Consider the following 26675-nt stretch of genomic DNA (forward strand, 5'->3'; position numbering starts at 1 on the left):
GAGAGGTAGAGGGAAAGAGAGAGGACGGAGAGGACAGAAGAGAAAGAGGGAGAGAGAGGACAGAGGAGGGATAGAGAACAAAGGAGTGAGAGAGAAAGAGGGAGAGAGAGGGGGAGGACAGGAGAGAGAAAAAGAGAGAGAGAGGACGGAGAGGACAGAGGGGGTATAGAGAGAGAAGACAGAGAACGGCGAGAGAAAGGAAGGATGAAGGAGAGAGCGATGACAAAGGAGTAAGAGAGAGAGAGAGAGAATGGACAGAGGAGAGAGAGAGGAGAGGATTTAGGAGGGAGAGAGGAAGGACAAAGGAAGAAGAGAGAGTCAGAGGAGGCAGAGAGAGAGAGAAAGAGAGAGAGGACGGAGGTGGGAGAGAAAATGGGGGGCAGAGGGGAAGGAGAGAGAGAGGGAGGATGGAGGAGGGAGAGAGAAAGAGGAGGGAGAGAAAGAGAGAGGACAGAGGAGGAAAGAAAGAGCGCAGAGAAGGGAGAGAGAGATAGAGGACAGGGGAGAGAGAAAGGAAGGAGAGAGAGAGAGGACAGAGAAGGAGGGAGAGAAAGAGAGAGAGAGACAGAGAGGACAGAGGGAGAGAGAGATGATGGAGGAGAGAGAGAGGACAGAAGAGAGAGAAAGAGAGGAAGGAGAGGGAGAGAGAGAGAAAGAGATGACAGAGAAGGGAGAGAGAGAGGAAGGACGAAGGAGAGAGCGATGATAAAGGAGTAAGAGAGAGAGAGGATGGAGAGAGAAGAGAGAGAGGGAGGACAGAGGAGAAAGAGAGGACAGAGGAGAGAGAGGAGAAGATTTAGGAGGGAGAGAGAGAGAAAGAGAGAGAGAGAGAGAGAGAGAGAGAGAGAGAGAGAGGAAGGACAAAGGAAGAAGAGAGGACAGAGGAGGGAGAGAAATAGGGGGGCAGAGGGGAAAGAGAGGGAGGATGGAGGAGGAGAGAGACAGAGAGAGAGAGAGAGAGGACAGAGGGGAGAGAGAAGAGGATTTAGGAAGGAGAGAGAGTCAGAGGAGGGAGAGAGAGAGAAAGAGAGAGGGGACAGAGAAGGGAGAGAGGACGGAGAGAGAGAGAAAGGGGGGGAGAGAGAGGAGAGAACAGAGAGAGGATGGAGAGAGACAGGTTGAGGGGACAGAGAAGAGAGAGAACTAGGGGGCAGAGGGGAGAGAGAGAGAGAGAGGGAGGATGGAGGACGGAGAGAGAAAGAGAGAGAGGGAGAGAATGAGAGAGAGGACAGGAGCAAGAACAGAGGAGAGAGAGAGAGAGAGAGAGAGGAGGAGGAGCGAGGACGGAGAGAGACAGGTTGAGAGGACAGAGGAGGGAGAGAGAACGAGAGAGGATGGAGGTGGGAGAGAAAGAGAGAGAGAGAGAGAAATGGAGGGAGGACAGAGGAGGGAGACAGAGGAGAAAGAAAGAGGACAGAGGAGGGAGGAGAGAGGAGAGAGAGAGAGAGAGAGAGAGACCAAGAGAGAGAGAGAGGACATAAGAGGGAGAGAGGAGGGACAGAGAGAAAACAAAGGAGGAAGAGAAGAGAGACTGGAGGAGGGAGAGAGAGAAAGGACAGAGAGGGGAGAAAGAAAGAGAGAGAGACGACAGAACAAGGAGAGAGAGAGAAAAGAGAGATTGGAGGAGAGAGAGAAGAGAAAGAAAGAGAAGAGAGACTGGAGGAGGGAGAAAGAAAGAAAGAGAGAGAGACGACAGAACAAGCAGAGAGAGAGAAAAGAGAGGATGGGAGGAGAGAGAGAAAGAACAGATGTCTGGTTCACACTGAGCAGGTGAAGTTTTACGTGACGTGACTTTTGAAAGAGAAAACAGGAAACACTCCCCACACGAGGAGGGAGCAGAGTGAAGCGGACATGACGACGAGCGGGACTTAAACTCACAAATATCAGACTTTAGAATGACACCGATATTTGAGGGTGAATGAAAAACGAGAGTAAAATGTTCATATGAAAGAACGTGTGTGTGTGTGTGTGTGTGTGTGTGTGTGTGTGTGTGCGTGTGTGTGTGTGTGTGTGTGCGTGTGCGTGTGTCACGTCTCATCAGGTCTCGAACTGATGCTAGAGAAGATTTTAGAAACTTTACATTTGTATTATTATGATCAAAGTTTCCTGTTTAATTTAAGTTTTGAAAGAACGTAAACTGCCACCGTTCTTTATCCGAGGAACTTTTCTGCTCGTGTTTTTGCTTTGCCCTGTCACGTACGCATAAATTATAACGCGTAAAACTTGAACCTGAGTTTTTCTAACGTCGTTTCCTCGTCACAAACAGACGTGGAGTTGTGTTTTTTTGTGTCATTCACACGTTTAAACACACAAACGCGGCACATTTAGGTTCTTCTAGGTTAATTTCTTCTCCGAGGGCCTGTTCACACGAGAACACTTGCGGGTAAAAACGACGGATATTTTGTCGGAAGCGTCTTTCGTTTAGACCATGGGCGTCAAACATACGGCCCGGGGGCCAGATCCGGCCCTCCAAGACCTTTAATCTGACCCTCGGCTGATTTTCTACTAAAATATTTAAAGATATTTCCTATTAAAATCTTGTTAATTTTCTGTGGTGTTTATCACAGCAGCGTCTCCAGCGTCTCTGTACGTGGCCCCTCCCACCAGAGCAGCACAAATGAAGACTTGTCTCTTTCCAAACGCTCTTAAAGGACGATCGTTTTGACTGTTGACCGTGACACCCTCATCAGAAAAATGTCCAACATGAGAAAAGTGGAAGCCGAGTGCAGGATTTTACAACAAAAATGGATTTATTCCTATTTACAGACAAGTTCATGTTAAAACTTTGTGTTTTTCTTTAAGAAAAATAAAATTTTAGCTTTAAGTTTCAGGTTGATCATCATATTATAATATTTTGTAAAAGAAAGAGTTCATCAATTAAAAAAGATTTCTGTAATAGATTTGTGTTTCTCTGCACAAATTTTTGGGGTTTATATGACATGAGTTTTCTGATCCGGACACTTTGGGATCAAAGTAAGTCGGATACGGCAGGCATGCACCCTGATAGCGGCAGGAATAAACTTTTATTCATCATGGAGATACAGCGCGTTCAGCCGCATGTGTTGGACCCGGAGTCGGACGAGGACTTTGAGAAGCACGAAGCTCAAGCACCGCGTCCACATCAACTGAACATTACTGATTGGTAAAGTTTTAATAAACACTAGGAGATAAACTGAGGGGGGCGGGTGTGAAGCGTTTTTCTGCTACGTCAAATGCGTCATAGGTGAATCTGCCGGTTACACCCTTATCATCAGAAAGCCCACTAGTCAGAAAGCCCACTAGTCAGAAAGCCCACTAGTCAGAAAGGTCCCACTAGTCAGAAAATCATTACCTCTTCTCTTGGTTTGTCGGCAACATTTCTCTTGAACAATTGAATATATATTTGATGAAAGCAACAGGGAATAATCCCTGGATATCAGGGAAAAATTAGTAAACTTTTGGATGTTTACCGATTAAAAATGGCTGCACCATCAAAATTTTTAGAGATATTGACAGGAAAATGCATAATCATGCATAACAGCATTAGCTAAGACCAACATGACTTAATTTGTTGGTTTACAAACCCACCAATGCTATAATAAAAGAAAAATAATTAAAATAAAATTGAAACATTTTGCAAGTTGTTGCCAGAAAATCAGACAATTCTTAACCCTGTTCCACTTAAGACAGACATTTCCACCCAAATCATTATTTCCTCAAACATTTTTACTGTATTTTAAGGGTTTAATATGTTTATTACTTTTAATATTTACTTTTTAAAATATTTAAAACTTGAAATACAATTTCATTTGTATCAATTTGTAACACGACCTGAACATGGATTTTCTGACTCGAGGCTCTTCTGATGATGAGGCTGAACCCGTATCTGCCGCGTCATCGTTGTAGCAGCTTTAGTTCGTCGTCACGTGGGAGGGTGTCAGAATTACGCTGCAATTTGTTTAAAAAAAAAAAACAAAAACAAACGCCAAATCAATCTAAAAACACTTCGGCGACAAATACAAGGCCACACATCACTGTTAGAGGGTAGAAAGATCTGAAAAGTTGATTTTGCAGGAGATGGGCCCTTTAAAACTTTTGTTGTTTTGCTGTTTGCTTTGGATCAACACAAACATCTCTACTAAACCAAAGATAAAAAGAGCTGTTAACTTGAAACCACTACCACTTCATGACCTCACAAGGTGAAACAGAGCAGTTTTAAACTAATAATGTACAGTTACTCAAACATGTGTAAGTGAAACTAAACACAACTCTATATCTGTTTTTGAGGAGGTCACAGCGTCAGAACACGACTTAAAGCGTAAAATAATCCATGACGTGTAATATTTGACCTTTAAACATTAGATCTGTACGTCTCCATGGACACAGACAAGTTTTACACTGTGGAACATTTTGGCAAAGCAATTAGAAAACCGTGGGAAAAAGTGCTGCTCATCCCCCACGAGAAGAGTTACTGGAACCTTTGACTCGACCTTCAACTTTCAACATTTTCCGCACATTTTTAAACACTTTCACGGCGGGAGAGAGAGCGCAGAACTGTTGGATCGTCTCGAGGTTTGAGTGTTAAGGGAGACGAGGCGTAAAAAACACTCGACCGGGAGCTGCAGCGAGGATAAAAGTCTGATCAGAGTCGCGGCTTTTCCATCCTAACATAGACACGTATTTTGTCATGTTACTAAATGTCGCGATTATGCTGAATTTTGCCTTTTGTCTTATCCTCAAAGTTATTTCGTTTGACGTGTAATTCTGCGTTTGCTTTGGTCGTGGATGGCTGCTCTTGTGGCTGACTGGCTGACACACTGAGCAGTTTTTAAAGGTTGAATTTTTACACTGCAAAAAACTAAATCTAGCCAAGATAAGACGACTTGAATTAAGAAAGTCTGATCATGATTTGAGTCAATTTCACTCGACAAACCAGTGCCTCCACTCAATTTCATTTCTCTCCAGGGACTAGGTCAGGAATCAGAATACACTGGACCACAGGTGTCAAACATACGGCCCTGGAGCCAGATCCGGCCCTCCAAGACCTTTAATCTGGCCCTTGGTTGATTTTCTACTAAAATATTTTAATTATATTTTCTATTAAAATCTTGTTAATTTTCTGCGGTGTTTATCACAGCAGCGTCTCCAGCGTCTCTGTACGTGGCCCCTCCCACCAGAGCAGCACAAATGAAGACTTGTCTCTTTCCAAACGCTCTTAAAGGACGATCGTTTTGACTGTTGACCGTGACACCCTCATCAGAAAAATGTCCAATATGAGAAAAGTGGAGCCGAGTGCAGGATTTTACAACAAAAATTCACTTATTCCTATTTACATACAAGTTCATGTTAAAACATTGTGTTGAAATTGTGTTTTTCTTAAAGTTTCAGGTTGTTCATAATATTATAATATTTTGTAAAAGAAAGAGTTCATCAATTAAAAAAGATTTCTGTAATAAATTTGTGTTTCTCTGCACAAATATTTGAAATTATTGTTATTTTTGGGGTTTATATGACATGAGTTTTCTGATCCGGACACTTTGGGATACAGCCCCCGGAACAAAATGAGTTTGACACCGCTGCACTAGACGGTTCGCAAAATCAGCGAAGAAGTACGAAGTCATGACGTCAAACTCAAGCGCCTAAACTAGTGTGACCATATTTCCATTTGTGAAAACCCGGTGAGGGGTGGGGCCTCGACATTCAGCGACTCTCACCTCTCAACCTGTGCACATGGACTCACACTTGTCAGAGACAGAGAATTTCTTGTACAAGTCATGGTTAAATGTGTATTTGTGTTTCGGCGTGTTGCAGACTGACCGACTGTCTGTGTCTCGCTCCTTCTGATGTACAGACGCTACAAGAGACGCTCAGTTTAATGCCCCCAATGAACGGACATGAAAACCCGGACATTTGCGTCATTTAAAAATCCTATCTAGAAGACAGGAAGTATTTTGTTGAAATTGGAAGCTGTGTCTCAGATCACATGGTCCTGACCTGTGGGGTGCCTCAGGGGTCAATCCTGGGCCCCCTGTTGTTCAATCTCTACATGCTGCCCCCTACAGGCCAGTTAATAAGCAGCAATAACGTGTCCTACCACAATTATGCAGACGACACTCAGATCTACGTCTCTCTGGCAGCAGGAGACTATGGACCAGTGGAGTCACTTGGTCACTGCATCCAACAGATCAGTGTGTGGATGCAAAACAACTTTCTCCAGCTAAACTCTGACAAGACGGAAGTCATAGTGTTTGGTCCACAGAAACAAAGGGACAGTGTCAGCAGTCACCTCCAGTCTCTCTCTCTAAAACCTTCAAATCAGGCAAGAAATCTAGGGGTAATAATGGACTCAGACTTGAACTTTAACAGCCACATCAAATCAATAACATCTGCAGCCTTTTACCATCTAAAAAACAGAGCAAAAATCAAAGGTTTACTGTCTAAATCAGACTTGGAGAAACTTATCCATGCGTTTGTCTCCAGTAGATTAGACACTGTGATGTTCTGCTCACTGGTCTCTCCAAGAGCTGCAGACATCCAGAACATCCAGAACATCCAGAACATCCAGAACGCTTGACTCCACAAGTACGAGTCAGTCCTAGGTCTCTGCTCTGGCTCCTGTAGCTTTAAAGCAAAGTGTCCATCTGTGACATGTTAGTGTCATATGAACATCTCACACTCTGAGGAGCTCAGGGACCAACTCCTGCTGGTGCCAGAGTCACGACTAAAACAAGGGGAGTCAGAGTTTCAGGTTCATGCAGCTAAAACCTGGAACAGTCTGAACATGTGAGACAGACTCTTCTGTGACGCTGTTTAAATCCAGACTCTAAACATTTCTGTTTAACTGTGCAAATAACTGAAAGGTTTTCATTCCGCACTCTTCTCTCCAATTTATGTCTCTCTTTTTTAATTTTAATCTTCATGATTATTTATGTTTTGATTAGTTTTTATTATGATTTTAATGTATTTCTTATTCTGTAAAGCACTTTGTGTACGAGTTGTGCTGTACAAATAAACTTGCCTATTTCCATTTTCCAACAATAAATAAAAAGACCCGTCAGCGCCACCAAACGACTCAAAAATGCATTAGGGAATACGACTGAGGGCAAAAAAAAATTATTAAATTTGACACGGAAGTCGATCATGACAAGAAAAAAATATTATTACACCAATGCCATGCGCTCCACCAGGGGGCAGCAACATCGGATTAAACTTTACTAAGCTTTTACGAACTCCTTTCATTGATAAAAAAAAAAATCTCTAGCATCAGTGCAGGACCGACAGAGACCGTGACGTTTGTTTGTTGTTGTGCGTGTGCGGTGAAATGTGCCTGATGCCCTTCCCTCAGCTGCGTGCATGCAGAGAGCCCACGCCGCTGTCGCTCCAGAGCCCCCCGTCCGGCCGCCGTCTGGGGTGGGGGGGGTAAACGTACCTTTGCGGACGTTGCCGTCGGTGGTGCGCTGGAACTCGCCGGCGCTGAGCAGGAAGCAGGCGCGGTCGTGGGGGTAGCGCTCGCGGCTGGTGTTGGAGCCCAGGCCCCCGGTGGCAGGACTGCGCTCGTCCCCTAACACCTGGTCGATGGTGGGGCAGTCCTCGTTGGCGAGCGCCGCGTTCGCCGCGTCGCCGTTCTGTTTGGAGTCTGCGGGGACAACGAGAGAAGATGTTTAGAAGAATGTAAGAACGGATTTTTATTATTTTAAGAGTCTGTAACGGATCCTGTCATGTAATAAAGTGTTTGTCTGGCCCCAAAACAAGACTAAACCTCGACTAAACCTCGGACTAAACCAGGACTAAATCAGGATGGAACCCAGGACTGAACCGAGGACTAAAACAGGTCTAAACTGGGACTGATCCAGGACTGATCCAGGACTGAACCAGGACTGAATCTCAGACTGAATCCATAACTGAACCAGGACTTAACCCAGGACTGAACCAGGACTAAACCAAGACTAAACTAGGATGAACCAGAACTGAACCAGGACTACAACAGGACCGAACCAGGAATAAACCAGGTCTAAACCAGCACTGAACTAGGATTGAACCAGGACTAAACCCAAGACTGAACCAGAACTGAACCCAGGACTGAACCTAGGACTCAAACAGGTCTAAACCGGGACTGATCCAGGACTGAACCCAGGACTAAACCAGGACTAAATCAGGACTGAACCAGGACTAAACCAGGACTAAACTAGGATGAACCAGAACTGACCCAGGACTAAACCAGGTCTAAACCAGGACTAAATCAGGACTGAACCAGGACTAAACCAGGACTGAACCAGGACTGAACCAGGACTGAACCCAGGCCTAAACCAGAAATAAAACAGGTCTAAAACAGGTCTAAACCAGGACTGAACCAGGACTGAACCAGGACTAAACCAGGACTAAATCAGGACTGAACCAGGACTAAACCAGGACTAAACTAGGATGAACCAGAACTGACCCAGGACTAAAACAGGTCTAAACCAGGACTGAACCCAAGACTGAACCAGAACTGAACCCAGCCCTAAACCAGAAATAAAACAGGTCTAAACCAGGACTGAACCAGGACTAAATCAGGACTGAACCAGGACTAAACTAGGATGAACCAGAACTGACCCAGGATTAAAACAGGTCTAAACCAGGACTGAACCCAAGACTGAACCAGAACTGAACCCAGCCCTAAACCAGAAATAAAACAGGTCTAAACCAGGACTGAACCAGGAATAAACCAGATTTAAACCAGGACTAAACCAGGTATTAAATAGGTCTAAACCAGGACTGAACCAGAACTGAGTGTGAGGACAGGCCCGGAGTTACGTCCACGTGGACTGTCGGGTGATCAGGACTGAGACCGGGATCGGATTGGGATCAGACCAGGCCCAGACCGGGACCAAACCGGGACAAGACCAAGACAAGACAGGGACTGAGACCGATTTAGTCCTGGTTTAGACCTGTTTTAATCCTCATTTAGGACTATTTAAACCTGGTTAAATTGTGGTTTAGACCTGGTTAAGTCCTGGTCCAGTCCCGGTTCAGTCCTGGTCCAGTCCTGGTTTAGTCCTGGTGTAGTCCTGCTTCAGTTCTGGTGTAGTCCTGGCGATCGGCTCTGCAGTTGCGGCGTGTATTTATTTATAATCCACTAATGACACGGCGAAGGTTCAGTCCTGGTTTAGTCCTGGTTTAGTCCTGGTTTAGTCCTGGTCTTTTGGGCTGTTGGACCAATGGGCTGACCCCGATTTATAACGGACGCGGGCGAGTAACGTGTGGGATGTTAACGGGTCCGGGCGGTCTCCAAAAATAGACCCGTGCAGGACACTGACGTAAGAACCGCTGCACAAAAACGTCACAGCGCCTTTAAGTCCTTCTTCAGACTTCGCTGAGGTAAATGAAGGCGCCGTGACCGTAAACTTTAACAGTTGATCGCGTTGAGTCTCGGGGCGGCGGGCGTGTATGGATTTTGTGGTTAGAGAGCGTTGGCGGCGGCGCTCACCACAACGGAACCACTCGCCCACACAAGAAGTGAGTATAAAATATGAATGAATGAAGTGGGAAAGTGAGTGATGTGAGCGGAGAGCTGTAAGACGATATCCTCTGTGGGGCTGCAGCGGACTGGATACACACACACACACACGTACACAATACACACACACATACACACACACACACCTACACAATACACACACACACACACACACACACACCGATACACACACATACACACATACATATATATACACAAACGCAAGCTCTGTGTGGGGAATCCATGTGTCATTCATTCTTTTGTTTTTTTTTTTTGTTTCTTCATTATTTGTCTCCCAAAACAAAAAAAAACAAAACAAAAAACAAAAACAAAAAAAACAGATAATGATTCGTTTTTTCAGTTTTTGATTTTGTGTTTAAATGAAAAATAGAAAAAACTGATAATGGACTGAAACAGGACTAAACCAGGACTAAATCCAGGTCCGGGACCAGACCGGAACCAGGCCAGGACTGAGACCGTGATTCAGACCGAGATTGAGACCATGACTGAGACCAGGACTGAGACCAGGACCAAATCAGGACTGAGACCGGGACCGGACCGGGACTGAGACCAGGACGAGGACCAGGACTGAGATTGGGAATGAGACCAGGACCAGACTGTGATTCAGACTGGGACCAGACCGGGACAGAAACTGGGAGCAGGCCAGGACTGAGACTGGGACCAGTTGTGTGTTGGTGTGGTGTGTGTCAGTAGTTGCGTGTCAGTGGTTGCGTGACAGTAGTTCTGTATCAGTAGTTTTGTGTCAGTAGTTTTGTGTCAGTAGTTGTGTATCAGTAGTTTTGTGTCAGTAGTTGTGTATCAGTAGTTTTGTGTCAGTAGTTTTGTATCAGTAGTTGCGTGTCAGTAGTTTTGTGTCAGTGGTTTTGTGTCAGTGGTTTTGTGTCAGTGGTTGTGTGTTGGTCCGGTCTCCTGATGAACATGTGTGGATTAGTAATGCACAGAGCGTCAGGGTCAGAGCGTCAGGTGCAGAGCGTCAGGTGCAGACTGTCAGGTGCAGAGCGTCAGGTGCAGACTGTCAGGTGCAGAGCGTCAGGTGCAGACTGTCAGGGTCAGAGCGTCAGGTGCAGACTGTCAGGGTCAGAGCGTCAGGGTCAGAGCGTCAGGTGCAGACTGTCAGGGTCAGAGCGTCAGGGTCAGAGCGTCAGGTGCAGAGCGTCAGGTGCAGACTGTCAGGTGCAGAGCGTCAGGTGTCAGAGCGTCAGGTGCAGACTGTCAGGCAGAGGTCAGGTGCAGAGCGTCAGGTGCAGGACTGTCAGGGTCAGAGCGTCAGGGTCAGAGCGTCAGGTGCAGACAGACTGTCAGGTGCAGACTGTCAGGGTCAGGCGTCAGAGTGCAGGAGCTGTCAGGTGCAGACTGTCAGGGTCAGAGCGTCAGGTGCAGAGCTGTCAGGTGCAGACTGTCAGGGTCAGAGCGTCAGGTGCAGAGCGTCAGGTGCAGACTGTCAGGTGCAGAGCGTCAGGTGCAGACTGTCAGGTGCAGACTGTCAGGTGCAGACTGTCAGGTGCAGACTGTCAGGGTCAGAGAGCGTCAGGTGCAGAGCGTCAGGTGCAGACTGTCAGGTGCAGACTGTCAGGTGCAGACTGTCAGGTGCAGAGCGTCAGGTGCAGACTGTCAGGTGCAGAGCTGTCAGGTGCAGACTGTCAGGGTCAGAGCGTCAGGTGCAGACTGTCAGGTGCAGACTGTCAGGGTCAGAGAGCAGTCAGGTGCAGAGCAGTCAGGTGCAGACTGTCAGACTGTCAGGTGCAGACTGTCAGGTGCAGACTGTCAGGTGCAGACTGTCAGGTGCAGACTCCAGGCTGACAGGTCACACTCCCTGTTTTGTTTTCTTCATCCGTTTCGTGCTTGTAAATCCAGGTGTATTTTAGTGCAACGCTCCAAAAAGAACCCGGAGCTCAGCAGGTTATTTACGGCCTCGTCTCCGCGGCGACTGCACGCGCTCAGATCTGCTCCCCGTTTCAGCGGCGGCGAAACGGGGAGAACGTCCGCAGATTTATGGACCCACTCCGGGACTGTGCTGCGCGGGCATTTCTTTAACTAATTTGGTCTTTTCATAAGCAGAAGTTTGAAACGATCACCGGTCCGAGCAGCTTCTAAACACAAACCCGAAAAACGACTGGAAAAATGCGATGACGACTTCCGGCAGGTTCTGTTCTCGGAAAAATAAGAAAATGTCCCAGTTTTTGTCATTTAAATGTCACTGTAGAGTTTCATTATGTTCGGTTAATCGTTATCAGTGTTGGGAGTAACGTGTTTAGTCTTAGTCCTGGTTTAGTCCTGGTTCAGTTCTCGTTTAGACCTGGTTTAATCCTGATTCAAGTCCTAGTTCAGTCCTGGTTGAGTCCTGGTTCAGTGCTGGTTTAGACCTGGTTTAGTCCTGGTTCAGTTCTGGTTTAGTCTTAGTTTAGTCCTGGTCCAGTCCTTGGTTAAGTCCTAGTTCAGTTCTCGCTTAGACCTGGTTTAGTCTTAGTTCAGTCCTGGTTTAGTCCTGGTTCAGTTCTGGTTTAGTCTTAGTTTAGTCCTGGTCCAGTCCTTGGTTAAGTCCTGGTTTAGTCCTAGTTCAGTTCTCGCTTAGACCTGGTTTAGTCTTAGTTTAGTCCTGGTCCAGTCCTTGGTTAAGTCCTGGTTTAGTCCTAGTTCAGTTCTCGCTTAGACCTGGTTTAGTCTTAGTTTAGTCCTGGTTTAGGCCTGGTTCAATCCTGGCTGAGTCCTCAGTTCAGTCTTGGTTTAGACCTGGTTGAGCCCTGGTTCAGTTCTCGCTTAGACCTGGTTTAGTCCTTGTTCAGTTCTGGTTTAGACCTGGTGTAGACCTGGTTTAGTCCTGGTTTAGTCTTAGTTTAGTCCTGGTTCACTTCCAGTTTAGATCTGGTTCAGCTCTGATTTAGTCCTGGTTCAGTTCTGGTTTAGTCCTAGTTTAGTCCTGGTTCAGTTCTGGTTCAGTCCTGGTTCAGTCCTGGTTCAGTTCTGGTTCAGTCCTGGTTCAGTTCTGGTTCAGTCCTGGTTCAGTTCTGGTTCAGTCCTGGTTCAGTTCTGGTTCAGTCTGGTTCAGTCCTGGTTCAGTTCTGGTTCAGTCCTGGTTTAGTTTTTGGTTTTGTCAGTAAACATTCTTTCTGGCAGTAAAAGTGATTCTTAACGTTGACAATGTGACATCCAGAGTTTAAAAAAAAAAAAGGTTCAAAACTTGTCTGGACCTGGTTTAAGGTGAAGGTGTTTCAGATCTTTTGGATGGAGCTTGAAGGACCTCGTGTAGACGCTCACTTCTGAAACCTTTGTCACTGCGGAACATTCCTGTGTGAAAGTGAAACGACGTCTTCACTGCACCGCGTGGGCTCAGAAACTCACCTGCCCTGTTGATCTCGATGATCTCCTCCTGGGCCAGCGGACAGTCTCCGGTGCCCATCATGCTCCCGGACCCCACCATGCCGGGCCCCAGCACGTTACCCATGAGCCTGTGCGGCGAGGCGGTCGCCATGGCGAGGGCGTCGGGCTTGCAGTAGTTGGGGCTCCCCGGCTGCGGCGCTCGCGGGATGTGCTTGTTCCTCTTCTTGGGGAGCTTCTGCTTGGCCATGGCCAGGGAGTAGTACATGCCGAAGTTGTTGACGATGACGGGCACAGGCATGGCGATGGTCAGCACGCCGGCCAAAGCGCACAGGGCCCCCACCAGCATCCCCGACCACGTCTCCGGGTACATGTCCCCGTACCCCAGCGTCGTCATGGTGACCACGGCCCACCAGAAGCCGATGGGGATGTTCTTGAAGTTGGTGTGACGGGCCGCCGTGGGGTCGTCCGGGTCGGCCCCGATGCGCTCGGCGTAGTAGATCATGGTGGCGAAGATGAGCACGCCCAGGGCCAAGAAGATGATGAGCAGGAGGAACTCGTTGGTGCTCGCCCGCAAGGTGTGCCCGAGCACCCGCAGACCCACGAAGTGCCGGGTGAGCTTGAAGATCCGGAGAATACGCACGAACCGGACCACGCGCAGGAAGCTGAGCACGTCTTTGGCGGTTTTGGAGGACAGGCCGCTCAGAGCCACCTCCAGGTAGAAGGGCACGATGGCCACAAAGTCTATGATGTTGAGCGCGCTGCGGAAGAACTCGGCCTTGTCCGGGCAGAAGACCACGCGGGCCATGACCTCGATGGTGAACCAGATCACGCACACGCCCTCCACGTACGTGAGCCAGGTGTCAGTCACCACCTCGTACACGATCTGAAACACACAGCAGCTCTGATCAGGGAAACATCTGGAAGATCAAGGTGCACCACAGGATGATCCACAGTCTGATTTTAAACTTCGCTCCACCAGGCAAAGTGAATCTGTGTGACATTTGTTCATTCGTTTTTCAATATAAAACCAAAAATAAGAAAATGAAAAACCAACTATTTTCTTCATTATTTGTCTCCAAAACCAAAATGAAAAAACAGATAATGATTTGAGTTTTTTCAGTTTTCAATTTTGTGTTTAAATGAAAAATGGAAAAAAACGGTTGTGTGACTTAAACTGAGATGCCGGACTGAACCAAGACTGAACCAGGACTAAACCATTTTCAGTCCTGGTCTGGTCCCAGTCTCAGTCATGATCTCATTCCTGGTCTGGTCCTGGTCTGGTCTCGGCCTCAGTCCTAGTCTCAGTCCTGGTCTGGTCCAGATTTCAGTCCTGGTCCCGGACTCAGTCCCAGTCTGGTCCAGATCTAAGTCCTGGTCTCAGTCCCGGTCTGGTTCTGGTCTGGTCCCAGAGCTGGTTTAGTCCTGGTTCAGTCCTGGTTTAGTCCTGGTTTAGTCCTGGTTCAGTCCTGGTTCAGTCCTGGTTCAGTCCTGGTTCAGTCCTGGTTCAGTCCTGGTTCAGTCCTGGTTCAGTCCTGGTTAGTCCTGGTTCAGTCCTGGTTCAGTCCTGGTTTAGTCCTGGTTCAGTCCTGGTTCAGTCCTGGTTCAGTCCTGGTTCAGTCCTGGTTAGTCCTGGTTCAGTCCTGGTTCAGTCCTGGTTTAGTCCTGGTTCAGTCCTGGTTCAGTCCTGGTTCAGTCCTGGTTCAGTCCTGGTTCAGTCCTGGTTCAGTCCTGGTTGGGTCCTGGTTCAGTCCTGGTTCAGTCCTGGTTCAGTCCTGGTTTAGTCCTGGTTCAGTCCTGGTTTAGTCCTGGTTCAGTCCTGGTTTAGTCCTGGTTTAGTCCTGGTTCAGTCCGGCATCGCAGTTTAAGTCACATAAACGTTATCTGTTTTTTCCATTATTCATTTAAACCCAAAAATGAAAAACTGAAAAAACAAATCGTTATCTGTTTTTTTGTTGTTGTTGTTTTTTTTCATTTTGGTTTTGGAGACAAATAGCTGTTTTTTTGTTTTCTTTTTTTTTTTTTTTTTCATATATATTGAAAAATTAATGAACAAATGACACACAGATTCATGATCCTCCCATTTCAGTTCACAACAACTACTACAAAATCATTTTAAAATCTTAATTCTTTCTATTGCTACTGTAATGATTCACACTAAGATCCTGTCAAAACTTTTAAAAAGGAACAAGGAACTGTTACATAACACACTTGTATATAAATGTACCATGACTTTTTTAATTACAATTTAGTTTAAAAATCATAGAAACTGCAAAAAAATCATTTATATGTGGTACTTTAGTTTAAAGACTTGAAAGACATGGACTTGACTTGGATTTATGGGCCAGTGGCTCGAGACTCGACTTGGACTTGCCTGTGTTTGACTTCGGACTTGAGGTCAAAGACTTGAGACTTGCAAAACGACGACTTGGTTCCACCTCTGCCCGGTAATAACCTGCATCTGACTCTTTGGGGTCGTTAGTCCAGCCCGAAAATTAAAATGTCCTGACTGTAGTTGATCTAAAGAGGCCGTTACAGACATGATTTTTTAAAGGTTGTATGGAGGATTTTTTTTTGTTTCAAATTGTCAGTGATAGATTATAGATGCAGTCGCCTTGTAATTATGATGACCAAAAAAAAGAGAATAAAAATTCATCAACTCTGGACGTGGTGGGGCTAAACATTTGCCAATAGATAACGACACTGCCTCGTTATCTGTGAGCTGACAGGCTGTCAATCAAACTCCCTACGTTTCTAGTGTAACTGACTTGCCTGCGCCGCCGGTACGTGGTTTACGTACGACTGTCACACAGTCCACAGACGCAAGACGCACAGACGCTGTTTACTCCACCAACGCAACGGTTCTTAGCGGCTTTTTTGACCTATATCTTCCTCGCAGTTCGCACAAAGTTTGTTGCGATGGCGACAAGAATCCAGGAGCAGTTCGCCGCAAAAGAAAGTCCGTTTTTGAGGTGAAAGAAGAAGACAAGGGGAAAAGCAGCGAAGCCAAACTAAGGTGATTCTTGAAAATCCGTGTATCATTCGTTCATTCGTTTTTCAATATAAAACCAAAAATAAGAAAACGAAAAAACAACAGTTTTCTTCGTTATTTGTCTCCAAAACCAAAATGAAAAAACGGATAACGATTCGTTTTTTCAGTTTTCGATTTTGTGTTTAAATGAAGAAAGGAAAAAATGGATAACGGCCGTTTCCCGTTTACGTGACTTCAGTGACTGCGATGCCGAACTTTTGCACCGGGTACGGACTGAACCAGGACTGATCCAGGTCCGAGACCAGACTGAGACCAGAGCGGGACTGAGACCGGGACCAGACCGGGACCAGACCGGGACCAGACCGGGACCAGAGCGGGACCAGACCGGGACCAGAGCGGGACTGAGACCGGGACCAGGGCGGACTCCGAGCTTTGACTCCGGGCCTCCACGGGGTCCGAGCCTCAGCTTCGAGCTCCGGCCCTGCCGTGGGCTCTGAGCCTCCGGTCTGGTCCCGGTCTGGTTCTGGTCTTGTCTCGGTCTCGGTCTCAGGCCCGCTCTGGTCCCGGTCTGGTCCCGGTCTCAGTCCCGCTCTGGTCTCGGACCTGGATCAGTCCTGGTTCAGTCCGTACCCGGTGCAAAAGTTCGGCATCGCAGTCACTGAAGTCACATAAACGGGAAACGGCCGTTATCCATTTTTTCCATTCTTCATTTAAACACAAAATCGAAAACTGAAAAAACGAATCGTTATCCGTTTTTTCATTTTGGTTTTGGAGACAAATAACGAAGAAAACTGTTGTTTTTTCGTTTTCTTATTTTTGGTTTTATATTGAAAAACGAATGAACGAATGATACACGGATTCTTGGAGATTCATTCCAGCGATGGCGCAACTGAAGCAGACGAAGGGTCTAAAGACTGAACCACTGGTCCACAAATTACTCCTGGACAGGAAACTTCTGCTTATTATGAAAACGTACTTTATTTCCAAGAGCGAGACAAACGTTTTTCAGGACACGAATGCGATATCCTATGTCTGAAAACGTAATTTTCAAGGCAAAGAAAGAGTCCGCTTGCTGCTGCGTGTTGTAGCTAGTTCATTCGCACGGAATCTCCGCGCAACCTTCTCTGCACCCCTTTCCTGCTCCTGTCCCCACTGCCTGTTCCGCTCTTCCCCCTGCTCCTCATGGAATCTCCGCGCACGAAATGTCCGCACACCCCTCCCCCCGCTCCTCACTTCTCCGTCTTGCCTAACCAACACTGTAGTTAGTTGTTTACAAGTCATGTGCAGCACCGGCTGTAAACAAACCTGTTTGTGGCGTAAAGAGGAGGAGGGAGGAGGTGTTTCTACGTAGGAGCTGTAGGGGAGGGGAGGTGGTTTCACGCATGCGCAACATTTGAAAAAGGACAAACCGTCGCTGGATTTCTCGTTCCTTGGAAAATCCTCTATACAACCTTTAACAAATATGCTCTAAAATGCCAAAATAAAGCCAGGGAGAGGTTTATATTTCTATTTTAGACCCATTTACACAGAGAATCAGTTGAAAAAAGTGAGTTTGGTTGGTGTTTGTGTTTGAGCCCGTACCTCCTCGCGGGTGACGTTTCCCACCGTCACGTTTTCCGTCTTGTTGTAGATGGTGTTGAAGACTTCGTGCGTCTCCAGGCAGAAGGTGGAGATGGAGAGGAGGATGAAGAAGAGCGAAGCGAAGGCCACATACTGCACACAAAGAGAGAGAGAGAAAGAGAACAAAAACAAACGGTCACTTTCAACTTTTCAAACGCGAGACCGAAGGGTTCACGACGTCGCGCAGTGTTCTGATCTCTGTCGTAAAGTCGTTTTCTCGTCACGAACGGACCTGGAGTCGTGTTTCGTTTCGCTCACACGAGTCCGTGCATCTTCATTTCGACCACATCAGACCTGGAATCACCCCCATCTCTACTGAACCAACACTAAAAAAAGGAGATGTTCACTTGAAAACGACCGCTTCATGACATCACGAGGTGGAACAGAGCGTTTAGAGTCCTGCACCAGGTCGGGTTTGAACGTTCTGGAATTTTATGGGCGGGTTTAGTCCTGGTTTAGTCCTGGTTTAGTCCTGGTTTAGACCGGTTTAGTCCTGTTTTAGTCCTGGTTTAGTTCTGTTTTAGTTCTGGTTTATTCTGGGTCCAGTCCTGTTTTAGTCTTGTTTCAGTCCTAGTTTAGTCTTGTTTTAGTTCTGGTTTAGTCAAGGTTTAGTCCTGGTTCAGTCCTGGTTTATTCTGGGTTCAGTCCTGGTTTAGACCTGTTTTAGTCCTGGTTTAGTTCTGGTTCAATCCTGGTTTAGTCTTGTTTTAGTCCTAGTTTAGTCTTGTTTTAGTCCTGGTTTAGTCCTGGTTTAGTCCTGGTTTAGACCTGGTTTAGACCTGGTTTAGACCTGGTTTAGTCCTGGTTTAGTCCTGGTTTAGACCTGGTTTAGTCCTGGTTTAGACCTGGTTTAGACCTGGTTTAGACCTGGTTTAGTCCTGGTTTAGTCCTGGTTTAGACCTGGTTTAGACCTGGTTTAGACCTGGTTTAGTCCTGGTTTAGACCTGGTTTAGGGTTTAGACCTGGTTTAGACCTGGTTTAGTCCTGGTTTAGACCTGGTTTAGACCTGTTTTAGTCCTGGTTTAGTTCTGGTTCAATCCTGTTTTAGTCTTGTTTCAGGCCTAGTTTAGTCCTGGTTTAGTCCTGGTTTAGACCTGGTTTAGTTCTGGTTCAGTCCTGGTTCAGTCCTCGTTTAGTCCATTATCCGTTTTTTTCCATTTTTCATTTAAACACAAAATCGAAAACTGAAAAAACAAATCATTATCGTTTTTTCATTTTGGTTTTGGAGACAAATAATGAAGAAAATCATATTTTTTTTCCTTTTTCTTATTTTTGAAAAACAAATGAACAAATGACACACGGATTTTGTGTTTTTGGGCAAGACACTTAACCCGCCTCGCGTGAGTGGTTCATGATGTAAAACGCCTTGAGGTTGGAAAAGCGCAGTGTATAAAAATGTGATAATTTACTGAGTTCTGAAACATGATTCTTGTATTTGTTTTTGTATAAATGTTTGTCAGAAAAATCACACTTTAATCACGTTTATCTCACATCATCTTATTGAATGAAACATGTTATTATATTGTGAAAGGGGAACAATATGACACAATCACACTGTTTATTTTCACCCAGTGCAGTGTGACGGACGAGTGTTAATGAAACCAAACAACTCAGGTTTAGGTAAAACTTCACACTGAGGCAGACCTACAGATTATTTACAAAAACAAACAAAAAAACATTATTAGTACATGAGTGTTTTTCTGTTTGTGAGAAGCACTCAGCCTAAATGTGCAGGTTTATGTGTAAAACGTGAATGAAACAAAACACAACTCCAGGTATAAAAAGACTTTGCTCCAGACTGATGTGTGTTAATATTTAGTCTCATAAACACAGTGAAAACTAAGATAAAGACAGATAGAGAAAATGTCTCAGCTTTATGTACAATATCTTTAAATAAATAGAGAATAGAAATAGAGAATGTTATTTTATATATATATATTTTAAACCAGGGCTGTCAAACTGAAATTCACATTGGGCCAAAAAATGTAAAACTGGGAAAAAATTTAATTAAAAACTGGGACTAAGTCATGGGCCAAACTAAATATTTATTGAAAAATTTCATCAATATCTGCATGTTTTTTCTTCTTTCAAGATCTGTAATGTTTAACCTTTTCTGATTAAAATAAATGTTTAATAATCGTTTTGCTTAAACATTGAATCCATATAATAATAATAAATATTATCGATCTGTAGCCAGTGGGCAGCTCTAATACAGATTTGATATGAACTCATGGGCCAAATATAATTATATTACTGGCCAAATTTGGCCCCTGGGCCTGAGTTTGACTTGTCTTTTATGTTTTTAAACAATGAAAAACTGTCACTGAAGCAGCAATAAAAGGATCCACAAGTCGACTGTTTGGACTTTAAACATAGAACATTTTTGAACCAGAAATATTAGAACAAAATAGTCACTGACTCCCACCCAGACTCAAACCTGAACTAAACCTGGACTGGATCAGAACTAAACCTGGACTAGATCAGAACTAAGATCAGAACTAAACCTGGACTAGATCAGGACTAAACCTGGACTAGATCAGAACTAAACCTGGACTAGATCAGAACTAAGATCAGAACTAAACCTGGACTAGATCAGAACTAAGATCAGAACTAAACCTGGACTAGATCAGAACTAAACCTGGACTAGATCAGGACTAAACCTGGACTAGAACTAAACCTGGACTAGATCAGAACTAAACCTGGACTAGATCAGAACTAAACCTGGACTAGATCAGAACTAAACCTGGACTAGATCAGGACTAAACCTGGACTAGATCAGAACTAAGATCAGAACTAAACCTGGACTAGATCAGAACTAAGATCAGAACTAAACCTGGACTAAACCTGGACAAAATCAGAACTAAGATCAGGACTAAACCAAGACTAGACCAGGACTAAACATGGACAAGATCAGAACTAAACCTGGACTAGATCAGAACTAAACTTTCACTAGATCAGGACTAAACCTGGACTGGATCAGGATTAAACCTGGACTGGATCAGAACTAAACCTGGACTGGATCAGGATTAAACCTGGACTGGATCAGGACTAAACCTGGACTGGATCAGGATTAAACCTGGACTGGATCAGGATTAAACCTGGACTGGATCAGGACTGGATCAGGATTAAACCTGGACTGGATCAGGACTAAACCTGGACTGGATCAGGATTAAACCTGGACTGGATCAGAACTAAACCTGGACTGGATCAGGACTAAACCTGGACTGGATCAGAACTAAACTGGACTGGATCAGGACTAAACCTGGACTGGATCAGAACTAAACCTGGACTGGATCAGGACTAAACCTGGACTGGATCAGGACTAAACCTGGACTGGATCAGGACTAAACCTGGACTGGATCAGGACTAAACCTGGACTGGATCAGGATTAAACCTGGACTGGATCAGGACTAAACCTGGACTGGATCAGGACTAAACCTGGACTGGATCAGGACTAAACCTGGACTGGATCAGGATTAAACCTGGACTGGATCAGGACTAAACCTGGACTGGATCAGGACTAAGCCTTGTTCTCCAGTGGTGTTTCCGGCCGCTGCAGACAGGGGGCGCCTCTGTCCCACTGAAGGAAACGCACCGATAATAAACCCAATATCCTGAGTGCTGCAACGGGAGGAACAGGACGCCTATATATGGTCGAGGGGGGAGGGGGGTGATGGATGGACAGTGTAAACGTGTGTGTGTGTGTGTGTGTGTGTGTGTGTGTGTGTGTGTGTGTGTGTGTGTGTGTGTGTGTGTGTGTGTCATTCCTTCACATATTTCTGAGCGGAGGATCAATGATGATTGGTGCTTGGTCGGGGTTGCCTTGACGATGGCGGCTTTACGGACCGTGTCATGCTCGCCGTTATTTTTTTTACGGCGCTCACGTGTGCGTAATGGGCAACGCCGGCACCCGACACCCCCCCCCCCCCCCCGAGCACCCCCACACCCCCCCCCACCCCCCCCTCCTCCTCCTGACAGCACCTCGGCTTTTATGCGGAGAGACTGCGGGGAAACACCGAGCTCAGATCTAGTCCAGGTTTATTTCCGATTAGTCCAAGTTTAGTTCTGATATAGTCCAGGTTTAGTTCTGATCTAGTCCAGGTTTATTTCCGATATAGTCCAAGTTTAGTTCTGATATAGTCCAGGTCTAGTCCAGGTTTAGTTCTGATCTAGTTCAAGTTTAGTTCTGATTTAGTCCAGGTTTAGTCCAGATTTAGCTTTGATCTAGTCCAGGTTTAGTTCTGATATAGGTCAAGTTCAGCTCAGATCTAGTCCAGGTTTAGTTCCAGGTTTAGTTCTGAGATAGTCCAGGTTTAGCTCTGATCTAGTCCAGGTTTAGTTCTGATCCAGTCCAGGTTTAGTTCTGATCCAGTCCAGGTTTAGTCCAGGTTTAGTTCTAATCTAGTCCAGGTTTAGTTCTGATCTAGTCCAGGTTTAGTTCCAGGTTTAGTTCTGAGATAGTCCAGGTTTAGCTCTGAATCTAGTCCAGGTTTAGTTCCAGGTTTAGTTCTGATCTAGTCCAGGTTTTAGTTCTGATCTAGTTCAAGTTTAGTTCAGGTTCAGATCAGATCTAGTCCAGGTTTAGTTCAGGTTTAGTTCTGATCTAGTCTAGGTTTAGTCCAGGTTTAGTTCTGATCTAGTCCAAGGTTTAGCTCCAATTTTAGTTCTGATCTAGTCTAAGTTTACTTCTGATCTTAGTTCTGATCTAGTCCAGGTTTAGTTCTGTAATAGTCCAGGTTTAGTGCTGAGATAGTCCAAGTTTATTTCCGAGATAGTCCAGGTTTAGTTCTGATCTAGTCCAGGTTTAGTTCTGATCTAGTCCAGGTTTAGTTCCAGGTTTAGTTCTGATCTAGTCCAGGTTTAGTTTTGATCTAGTCCAGGTTTAGTTCCAGGTTTAGTTCTGAGATAGTCCAGGTTTAGCTCTGATCTAGTCCAGGTTTAGTTCCAGGTTTAGTTCTGAGATAGTCCAGGTTTAGTTCTGATCTAGTCCAGGTTTAGTTCCAGGTTTAGCTCTGATCTAGTCCAGGTTTAGTTCCAGGTTTAGTTTCTGAGATAGTCCAGGTTTAGTTCTGATTTAGTCCAGGTTTAGTTCTAGGTTTAGTTCTGATCTAGTCCAGGTTTAGTCCAGGGTCAGATCAGATCTAGTTCAGGTTCGGCTCAGGTCTAGTCCAGGTTTAGTCCAGGTTTAGTCCAGGTTTAGTTCTGATCTAGTCAGTTTAGTTTCTGATCTAGTCAGGTTTAGTCCAGGTTTTAGTTCTGATCTAGTCCAGGTTTAGCTCTGATCTAGTCCAGGTTTAGTCCAGGTTTTAGTCCAGGTTTAGTTCTGATCTAGTCCAGGTTTAGTTTGATCTAGTCCAGGTTTAGTTCTCTAGTCCAGGTTTAGTTTTGATCTAGTCCAGGTTTTAGTTCCAGGTTTAGTTCTGATTCTAGTCCAGGTTTAGCTCTGATCTAGTCCAGGTTTAGTTCCAGGTTTAGTTCTGATCTAGTCCAGGTTTAGTTCTGATCTAGTCCAGTTTAGTTCCAGGTTTAGTTTTGATCTAGTCCAAGGTTTAGTCAGGTTTTTAGTTCTGATCTAGTCCAGGTTTAGCTCTGATCTAGTCCAGGTTTAGTCCAGGTTTAGTTCCAGGTTTAGCTCTGATCTAGTCCGGTTTAGTTCTGATCTAGTCCAGGTTTAGTCTGATCTAGGTTTAGTTCCAGGTTTAGTTCTATCTGTCCAGGTTTAGTTCAGTCAGGTTTAGTTTTGATCTAGTCCAGGTTTAGTTCTAGGTTTAGTTCTGATTTAGTCCAGGTTTAGTTCTGATCTAGTCCAGGTTTAGTTCTGATCTAGTCCAGGTTTAGTTCCTGATCTAGTCCAGGTTTAGTTCTGATCTAGTCCAGGTTTAGTTCTGATCTAGTCCAGGTTTAGTTCTGATCTAGTCCAGGTTTAGTTCTGATCTAGTCCAGGTTTAGTCCTGATCTAGTCCAGGTTTAGTTCCAGGTTTAGTTCTGATCTAGTCCAGGTTTAGTCCTGATCTAGTCCAGGTTTAGTTCTGATCTAGTCCAGGTTTAGTCCAGGTTTAGCTCTGATCTAGTCCAGGTTTAGTTCCAGGTTTAGTTCTATCTAGTCCAGTTTAGTTTTGATCTAGTCAGTTTAGTCCAGGTTTAGTTTTGATCTAGTCCAGGTTTAGTTCCAGTTTAGTTCTGTCCATTTAGTTTTGATCTAGTCCAGGTTTAGTTCCAGGTCTTAGTTAGTCTAGTCCAGGTTTAGTCCAGGTTTAGTTTTGATCTAGTCCAGGTTTAGTCTATCAGTCCAGTTTAGTTAGTCCAGGTTTTCTGAGTCTAGTCCAGTCCAGTTTAGTTCTTTAGTTCTGATCTAGTCCAGTTTAGTTCTGATCTATCAGGTTTAGTTCTAGTCAGTTTAGTCCAGGTTTAGTTCTGATCTAGTCCAGGTTTAGTTGATCTAGTCAGGTTTAGTCTGATTCTAGTCCAGGTTTAGTTCCAGGTTTAGCTCTGATCTAGTCCAGGTTTAGTTCCAGGTTTAGCTCTGATCTAGTCCAGGTTTAGTTTTGATCTAGTCCAGGTTTAGTTCCAGGTTTAGTTTTGATCTAGTCCAGGTTTAGTCCAGGTTTAGTTCTGATCCAGGTAGTCCAGGTTTAGTTTTGATTAGTCCAGTTTAGTTTAGTTTCTGATCTAGTCCAGGTTTAGTCCAGTTTAGTTTATCTAGTCAGGTTTCCAGTTCCAGTTTTAGTTTAGTCCAGGTTTAGTTTTGATCTAGTCCAGGTTTAGTCTGATCTAGTCCAGGTTTAGTCTGATCTAGTTCCAGGTTTTGTCCAGTTAGTCCAGGTTTATCTAGTCCAGGTTTAGTTCTGATCTAGTCCAGGTTTAGTTCTGATCTAGTCCAGGTTTAGTCCAGGTTCTAGTTCCAGGTTTAGTTCTGATCTAGTCCAGGTTTAGCTCTGATCTAGTCCAGGTTTAGTTCTGATCTAGTCCAGGTTTAGTCCAGGTTTAGCTCTGATCTAGTCCAGGTTTAGTTCAGGTTTAGTTCTGATCTAGTCCAGGTTTAGTTTTGATCTAGTCCAGGTTTAGTCCAGGTTTAGTTCTGATCTAGTCCAGGTTTAGTCCAGGTTTAGTTCTGTCTAGTCCAGTTTAGTTTTGATCTAGTCAGGTTTAGTCAGGTTTAGTTTGATCTAGTCCAGGTTTAGTCCAGGTTTAGTTCCAGGTTTAGTTCTAGTCCAGGTTTAGTTCTGATCTAGTCCAGGTTTAGTTTTGATCTAGTCCAGGTTTAGTCCAGGTTTAGTTTTGATCTAGTCCAGGTTAGTAGTTTAGATCTAGTCCAGGTTTAGTCCTGATCTAGTCCAGGTTTAGTTCCAGTTTAGTTCTGATCTATTCCAGGTTTAGTTCCAGGTTTAGTTCTGATCTAGTCCAGGTTTAGCTCTGATCTAGTCCAGGTTTAGTTTTGATCTAGTCCAGGTTTAGTCCAGGTTTAGTTCTGATCTAGTCCAGGTTTAGTTCAGGTTTAGTTCTGATCTAGTCCAGGTTTAGTCCAGGTTTAGTTCTGATCATAAACCACCCACTCTGGAATCAAGCTGAATTCCGAATAATCATTTTCTTTAGGAATTCAGTTTTTACATGATCTTTTTTCAAAGCAGAATTCGTTTTGCTTCAGACTCGTGTGAACGTCTCCGGGCCCCGGCTCTGCTGACTCTGACACTCTTCTTCTCTGTCCCTCGTTCGTCTCACGCTGAAGCGTCTGGACCGACACGACCGACCGACTGAAAAGTACAAGTGTCTGAGACTCGTGAGGAGTTCGCCTGAGGGACGATGTCGTGCGGACGTTTCTGCCTCTGAGCGAAGAACACGACACGAGACACTGAAGTCTGATCCTCCTGAGGAACTGTCAGGACACAACTGGAAAAGTCTGATTCTTCTATTTTAACTCTTCTACCATCAGTGTCGGGAAGGTGACGTTTAAAATGTAATCCCCTACAGATTACAGATTACAGATTACAGATTACACACACCAAAATGTAGTTTGTAACATAATCCCTTAAATTACTTAAAGTGAGTAATGTAATATAATGGATAATATCAAGTAATAAATACTTTGGATTACTTGATATTATCCAGGTTTTAGTCCTGGCTTAGTCCTGGTTTTAGTCTTGATTTTAGTCCTGGTTTAGTCCTGGTTTAGTCCTGGTTTTAGTCCTGGTTTTAGTTCTGGTTTTAGTCCTGGTTTAGTCCTGGTTTTAGTCCTGATTTAGTCCTGATTTTAGTCCTGGTTTTAGTCCTGGTTTAGTCCTGTTTTTTTGTCTTGGTTTAGTCCTGGTTTAGTTCTGGTTTTAGTTCTGGTTTTAGTTCTGGTTTTAGTCCTGATTTTAGTCCTGGTTTTAGTCCTGGTTTAGTCCTGATTTTAGTCCTGGTTTAGTCCTGTTTTTTTGTCTTGGTTTAGTCCTGGTTTTAGTTCTGGTTTTAGTTCTGGTTTTAATCCTGGTTTAGTTCTGGTTTTAGTCCTGATTTAGTCCTGGTTTTAGTCCTGGTTTTAGTCCTGGTTTAGCCCAAAATATGAAAACAGTAAAATATCTCTGTGTAATCCATTTATTTCAACACTCACTGAAACAGTAACTGTAACTGAATACAGTTACTCATCATTTGTACTCTGATTACATAACTCCGGTACATGTAATCTGTTACTCCCCAACACTGTCGACCATGTTGCCTTTTCTCTCATTCTGAGGACAATAATTCAGTTCTGAGGTTGTGTGTGTGTGTGTGTGTGTGTGTGTGTGTGCGTGTGTGTGCGTGTGTGTGTGTGTGTGTGTGTGTGCGTGCGCGCGCGCGGCGCGTGTGTGTGTGTGTGTGTGTGTGTGTGCGACGGACCCGGAGCTCCGCAGAGACCCTCGAATCCCTCGTCTTATTATCCTCATTACGCTGCTCTAATTGGACGAGACTAAAAGGAGCTGTCCTCGATACCGGCGTCCCAAAGACACATTTAAGAGCGCGACAGGTGCGGCGGTGTGCAGGACAGGTGCGGGAGTGTGGGGGGGACAGGTGCAGACAGGTGCAGACAGGTGTAGGACAGAAGGAGGAGAAGGTGGGGTCATGTGCAGATGGTGTCGATCAGCGTTTCCCAAACTGACCCGAGTTAATAGACGTTATTTGTAAATCAAAAAATAAATTTATGAGCATTATCGAACATTACTGAGGATATATACTGTCTCTGTGAACAATTAGTATTACCGTATTTTTCAGATTATAAGGCGCACCAGATCGTGA

General features: G+C 45.0%; 1 protein-coding gene across 2 annotated transcripts in view; it reads right to left on the bottom strand.

Annotated features, from left to right (window-relative positions):
* LOC110158162 (potassium voltage-gated channel subfamily C member 1-like) overlaps positions 1–26675 on the bottom strand; it is a 133277-nt gene that overhangs the window by 62006 nt on the left and 44596 nt on the right. For both annotated transcript variants that reach the window (XM_055152464.1, XM_055152463.1), the window contains exons 2-4: positions 17385–17516; positions 12836–13697; positions 7409–7615 (exon numbers count right to left, since the gene is read on the bottom strand). In XM_055152464.1, coding sequence (XP_055008439.1) covers positions 7409–7615; positions 12836–13697; positions 17385–17516 — 1201 coding nt within the window. The remainder of the gene's footprint in view (positions 1–7408; positions 7616–12835; positions 13698–17384; positions 17517–26675) is intronic.

The sequence above is a fragment of the Boleophthalmus pectinirostris genome, unplaced genomic scaffold (assembly GCF_026225935.1).
Source record: "Boleophthalmus pectinirostris isolate CB_2022bp ecotype Guang Dong unplaced genomic scaffold, ASM2622593v1 HiC_scaffold_17, whole genome shotgun sequence".
Classification (NCBI taxonomy): domain Eukaryota; kingdom Metazoa; phylum Chordata; class Actinopteri; order Gobiiformes; family Gobiidae; genus Boleophthalmus; species Boleophthalmus pectinirostris.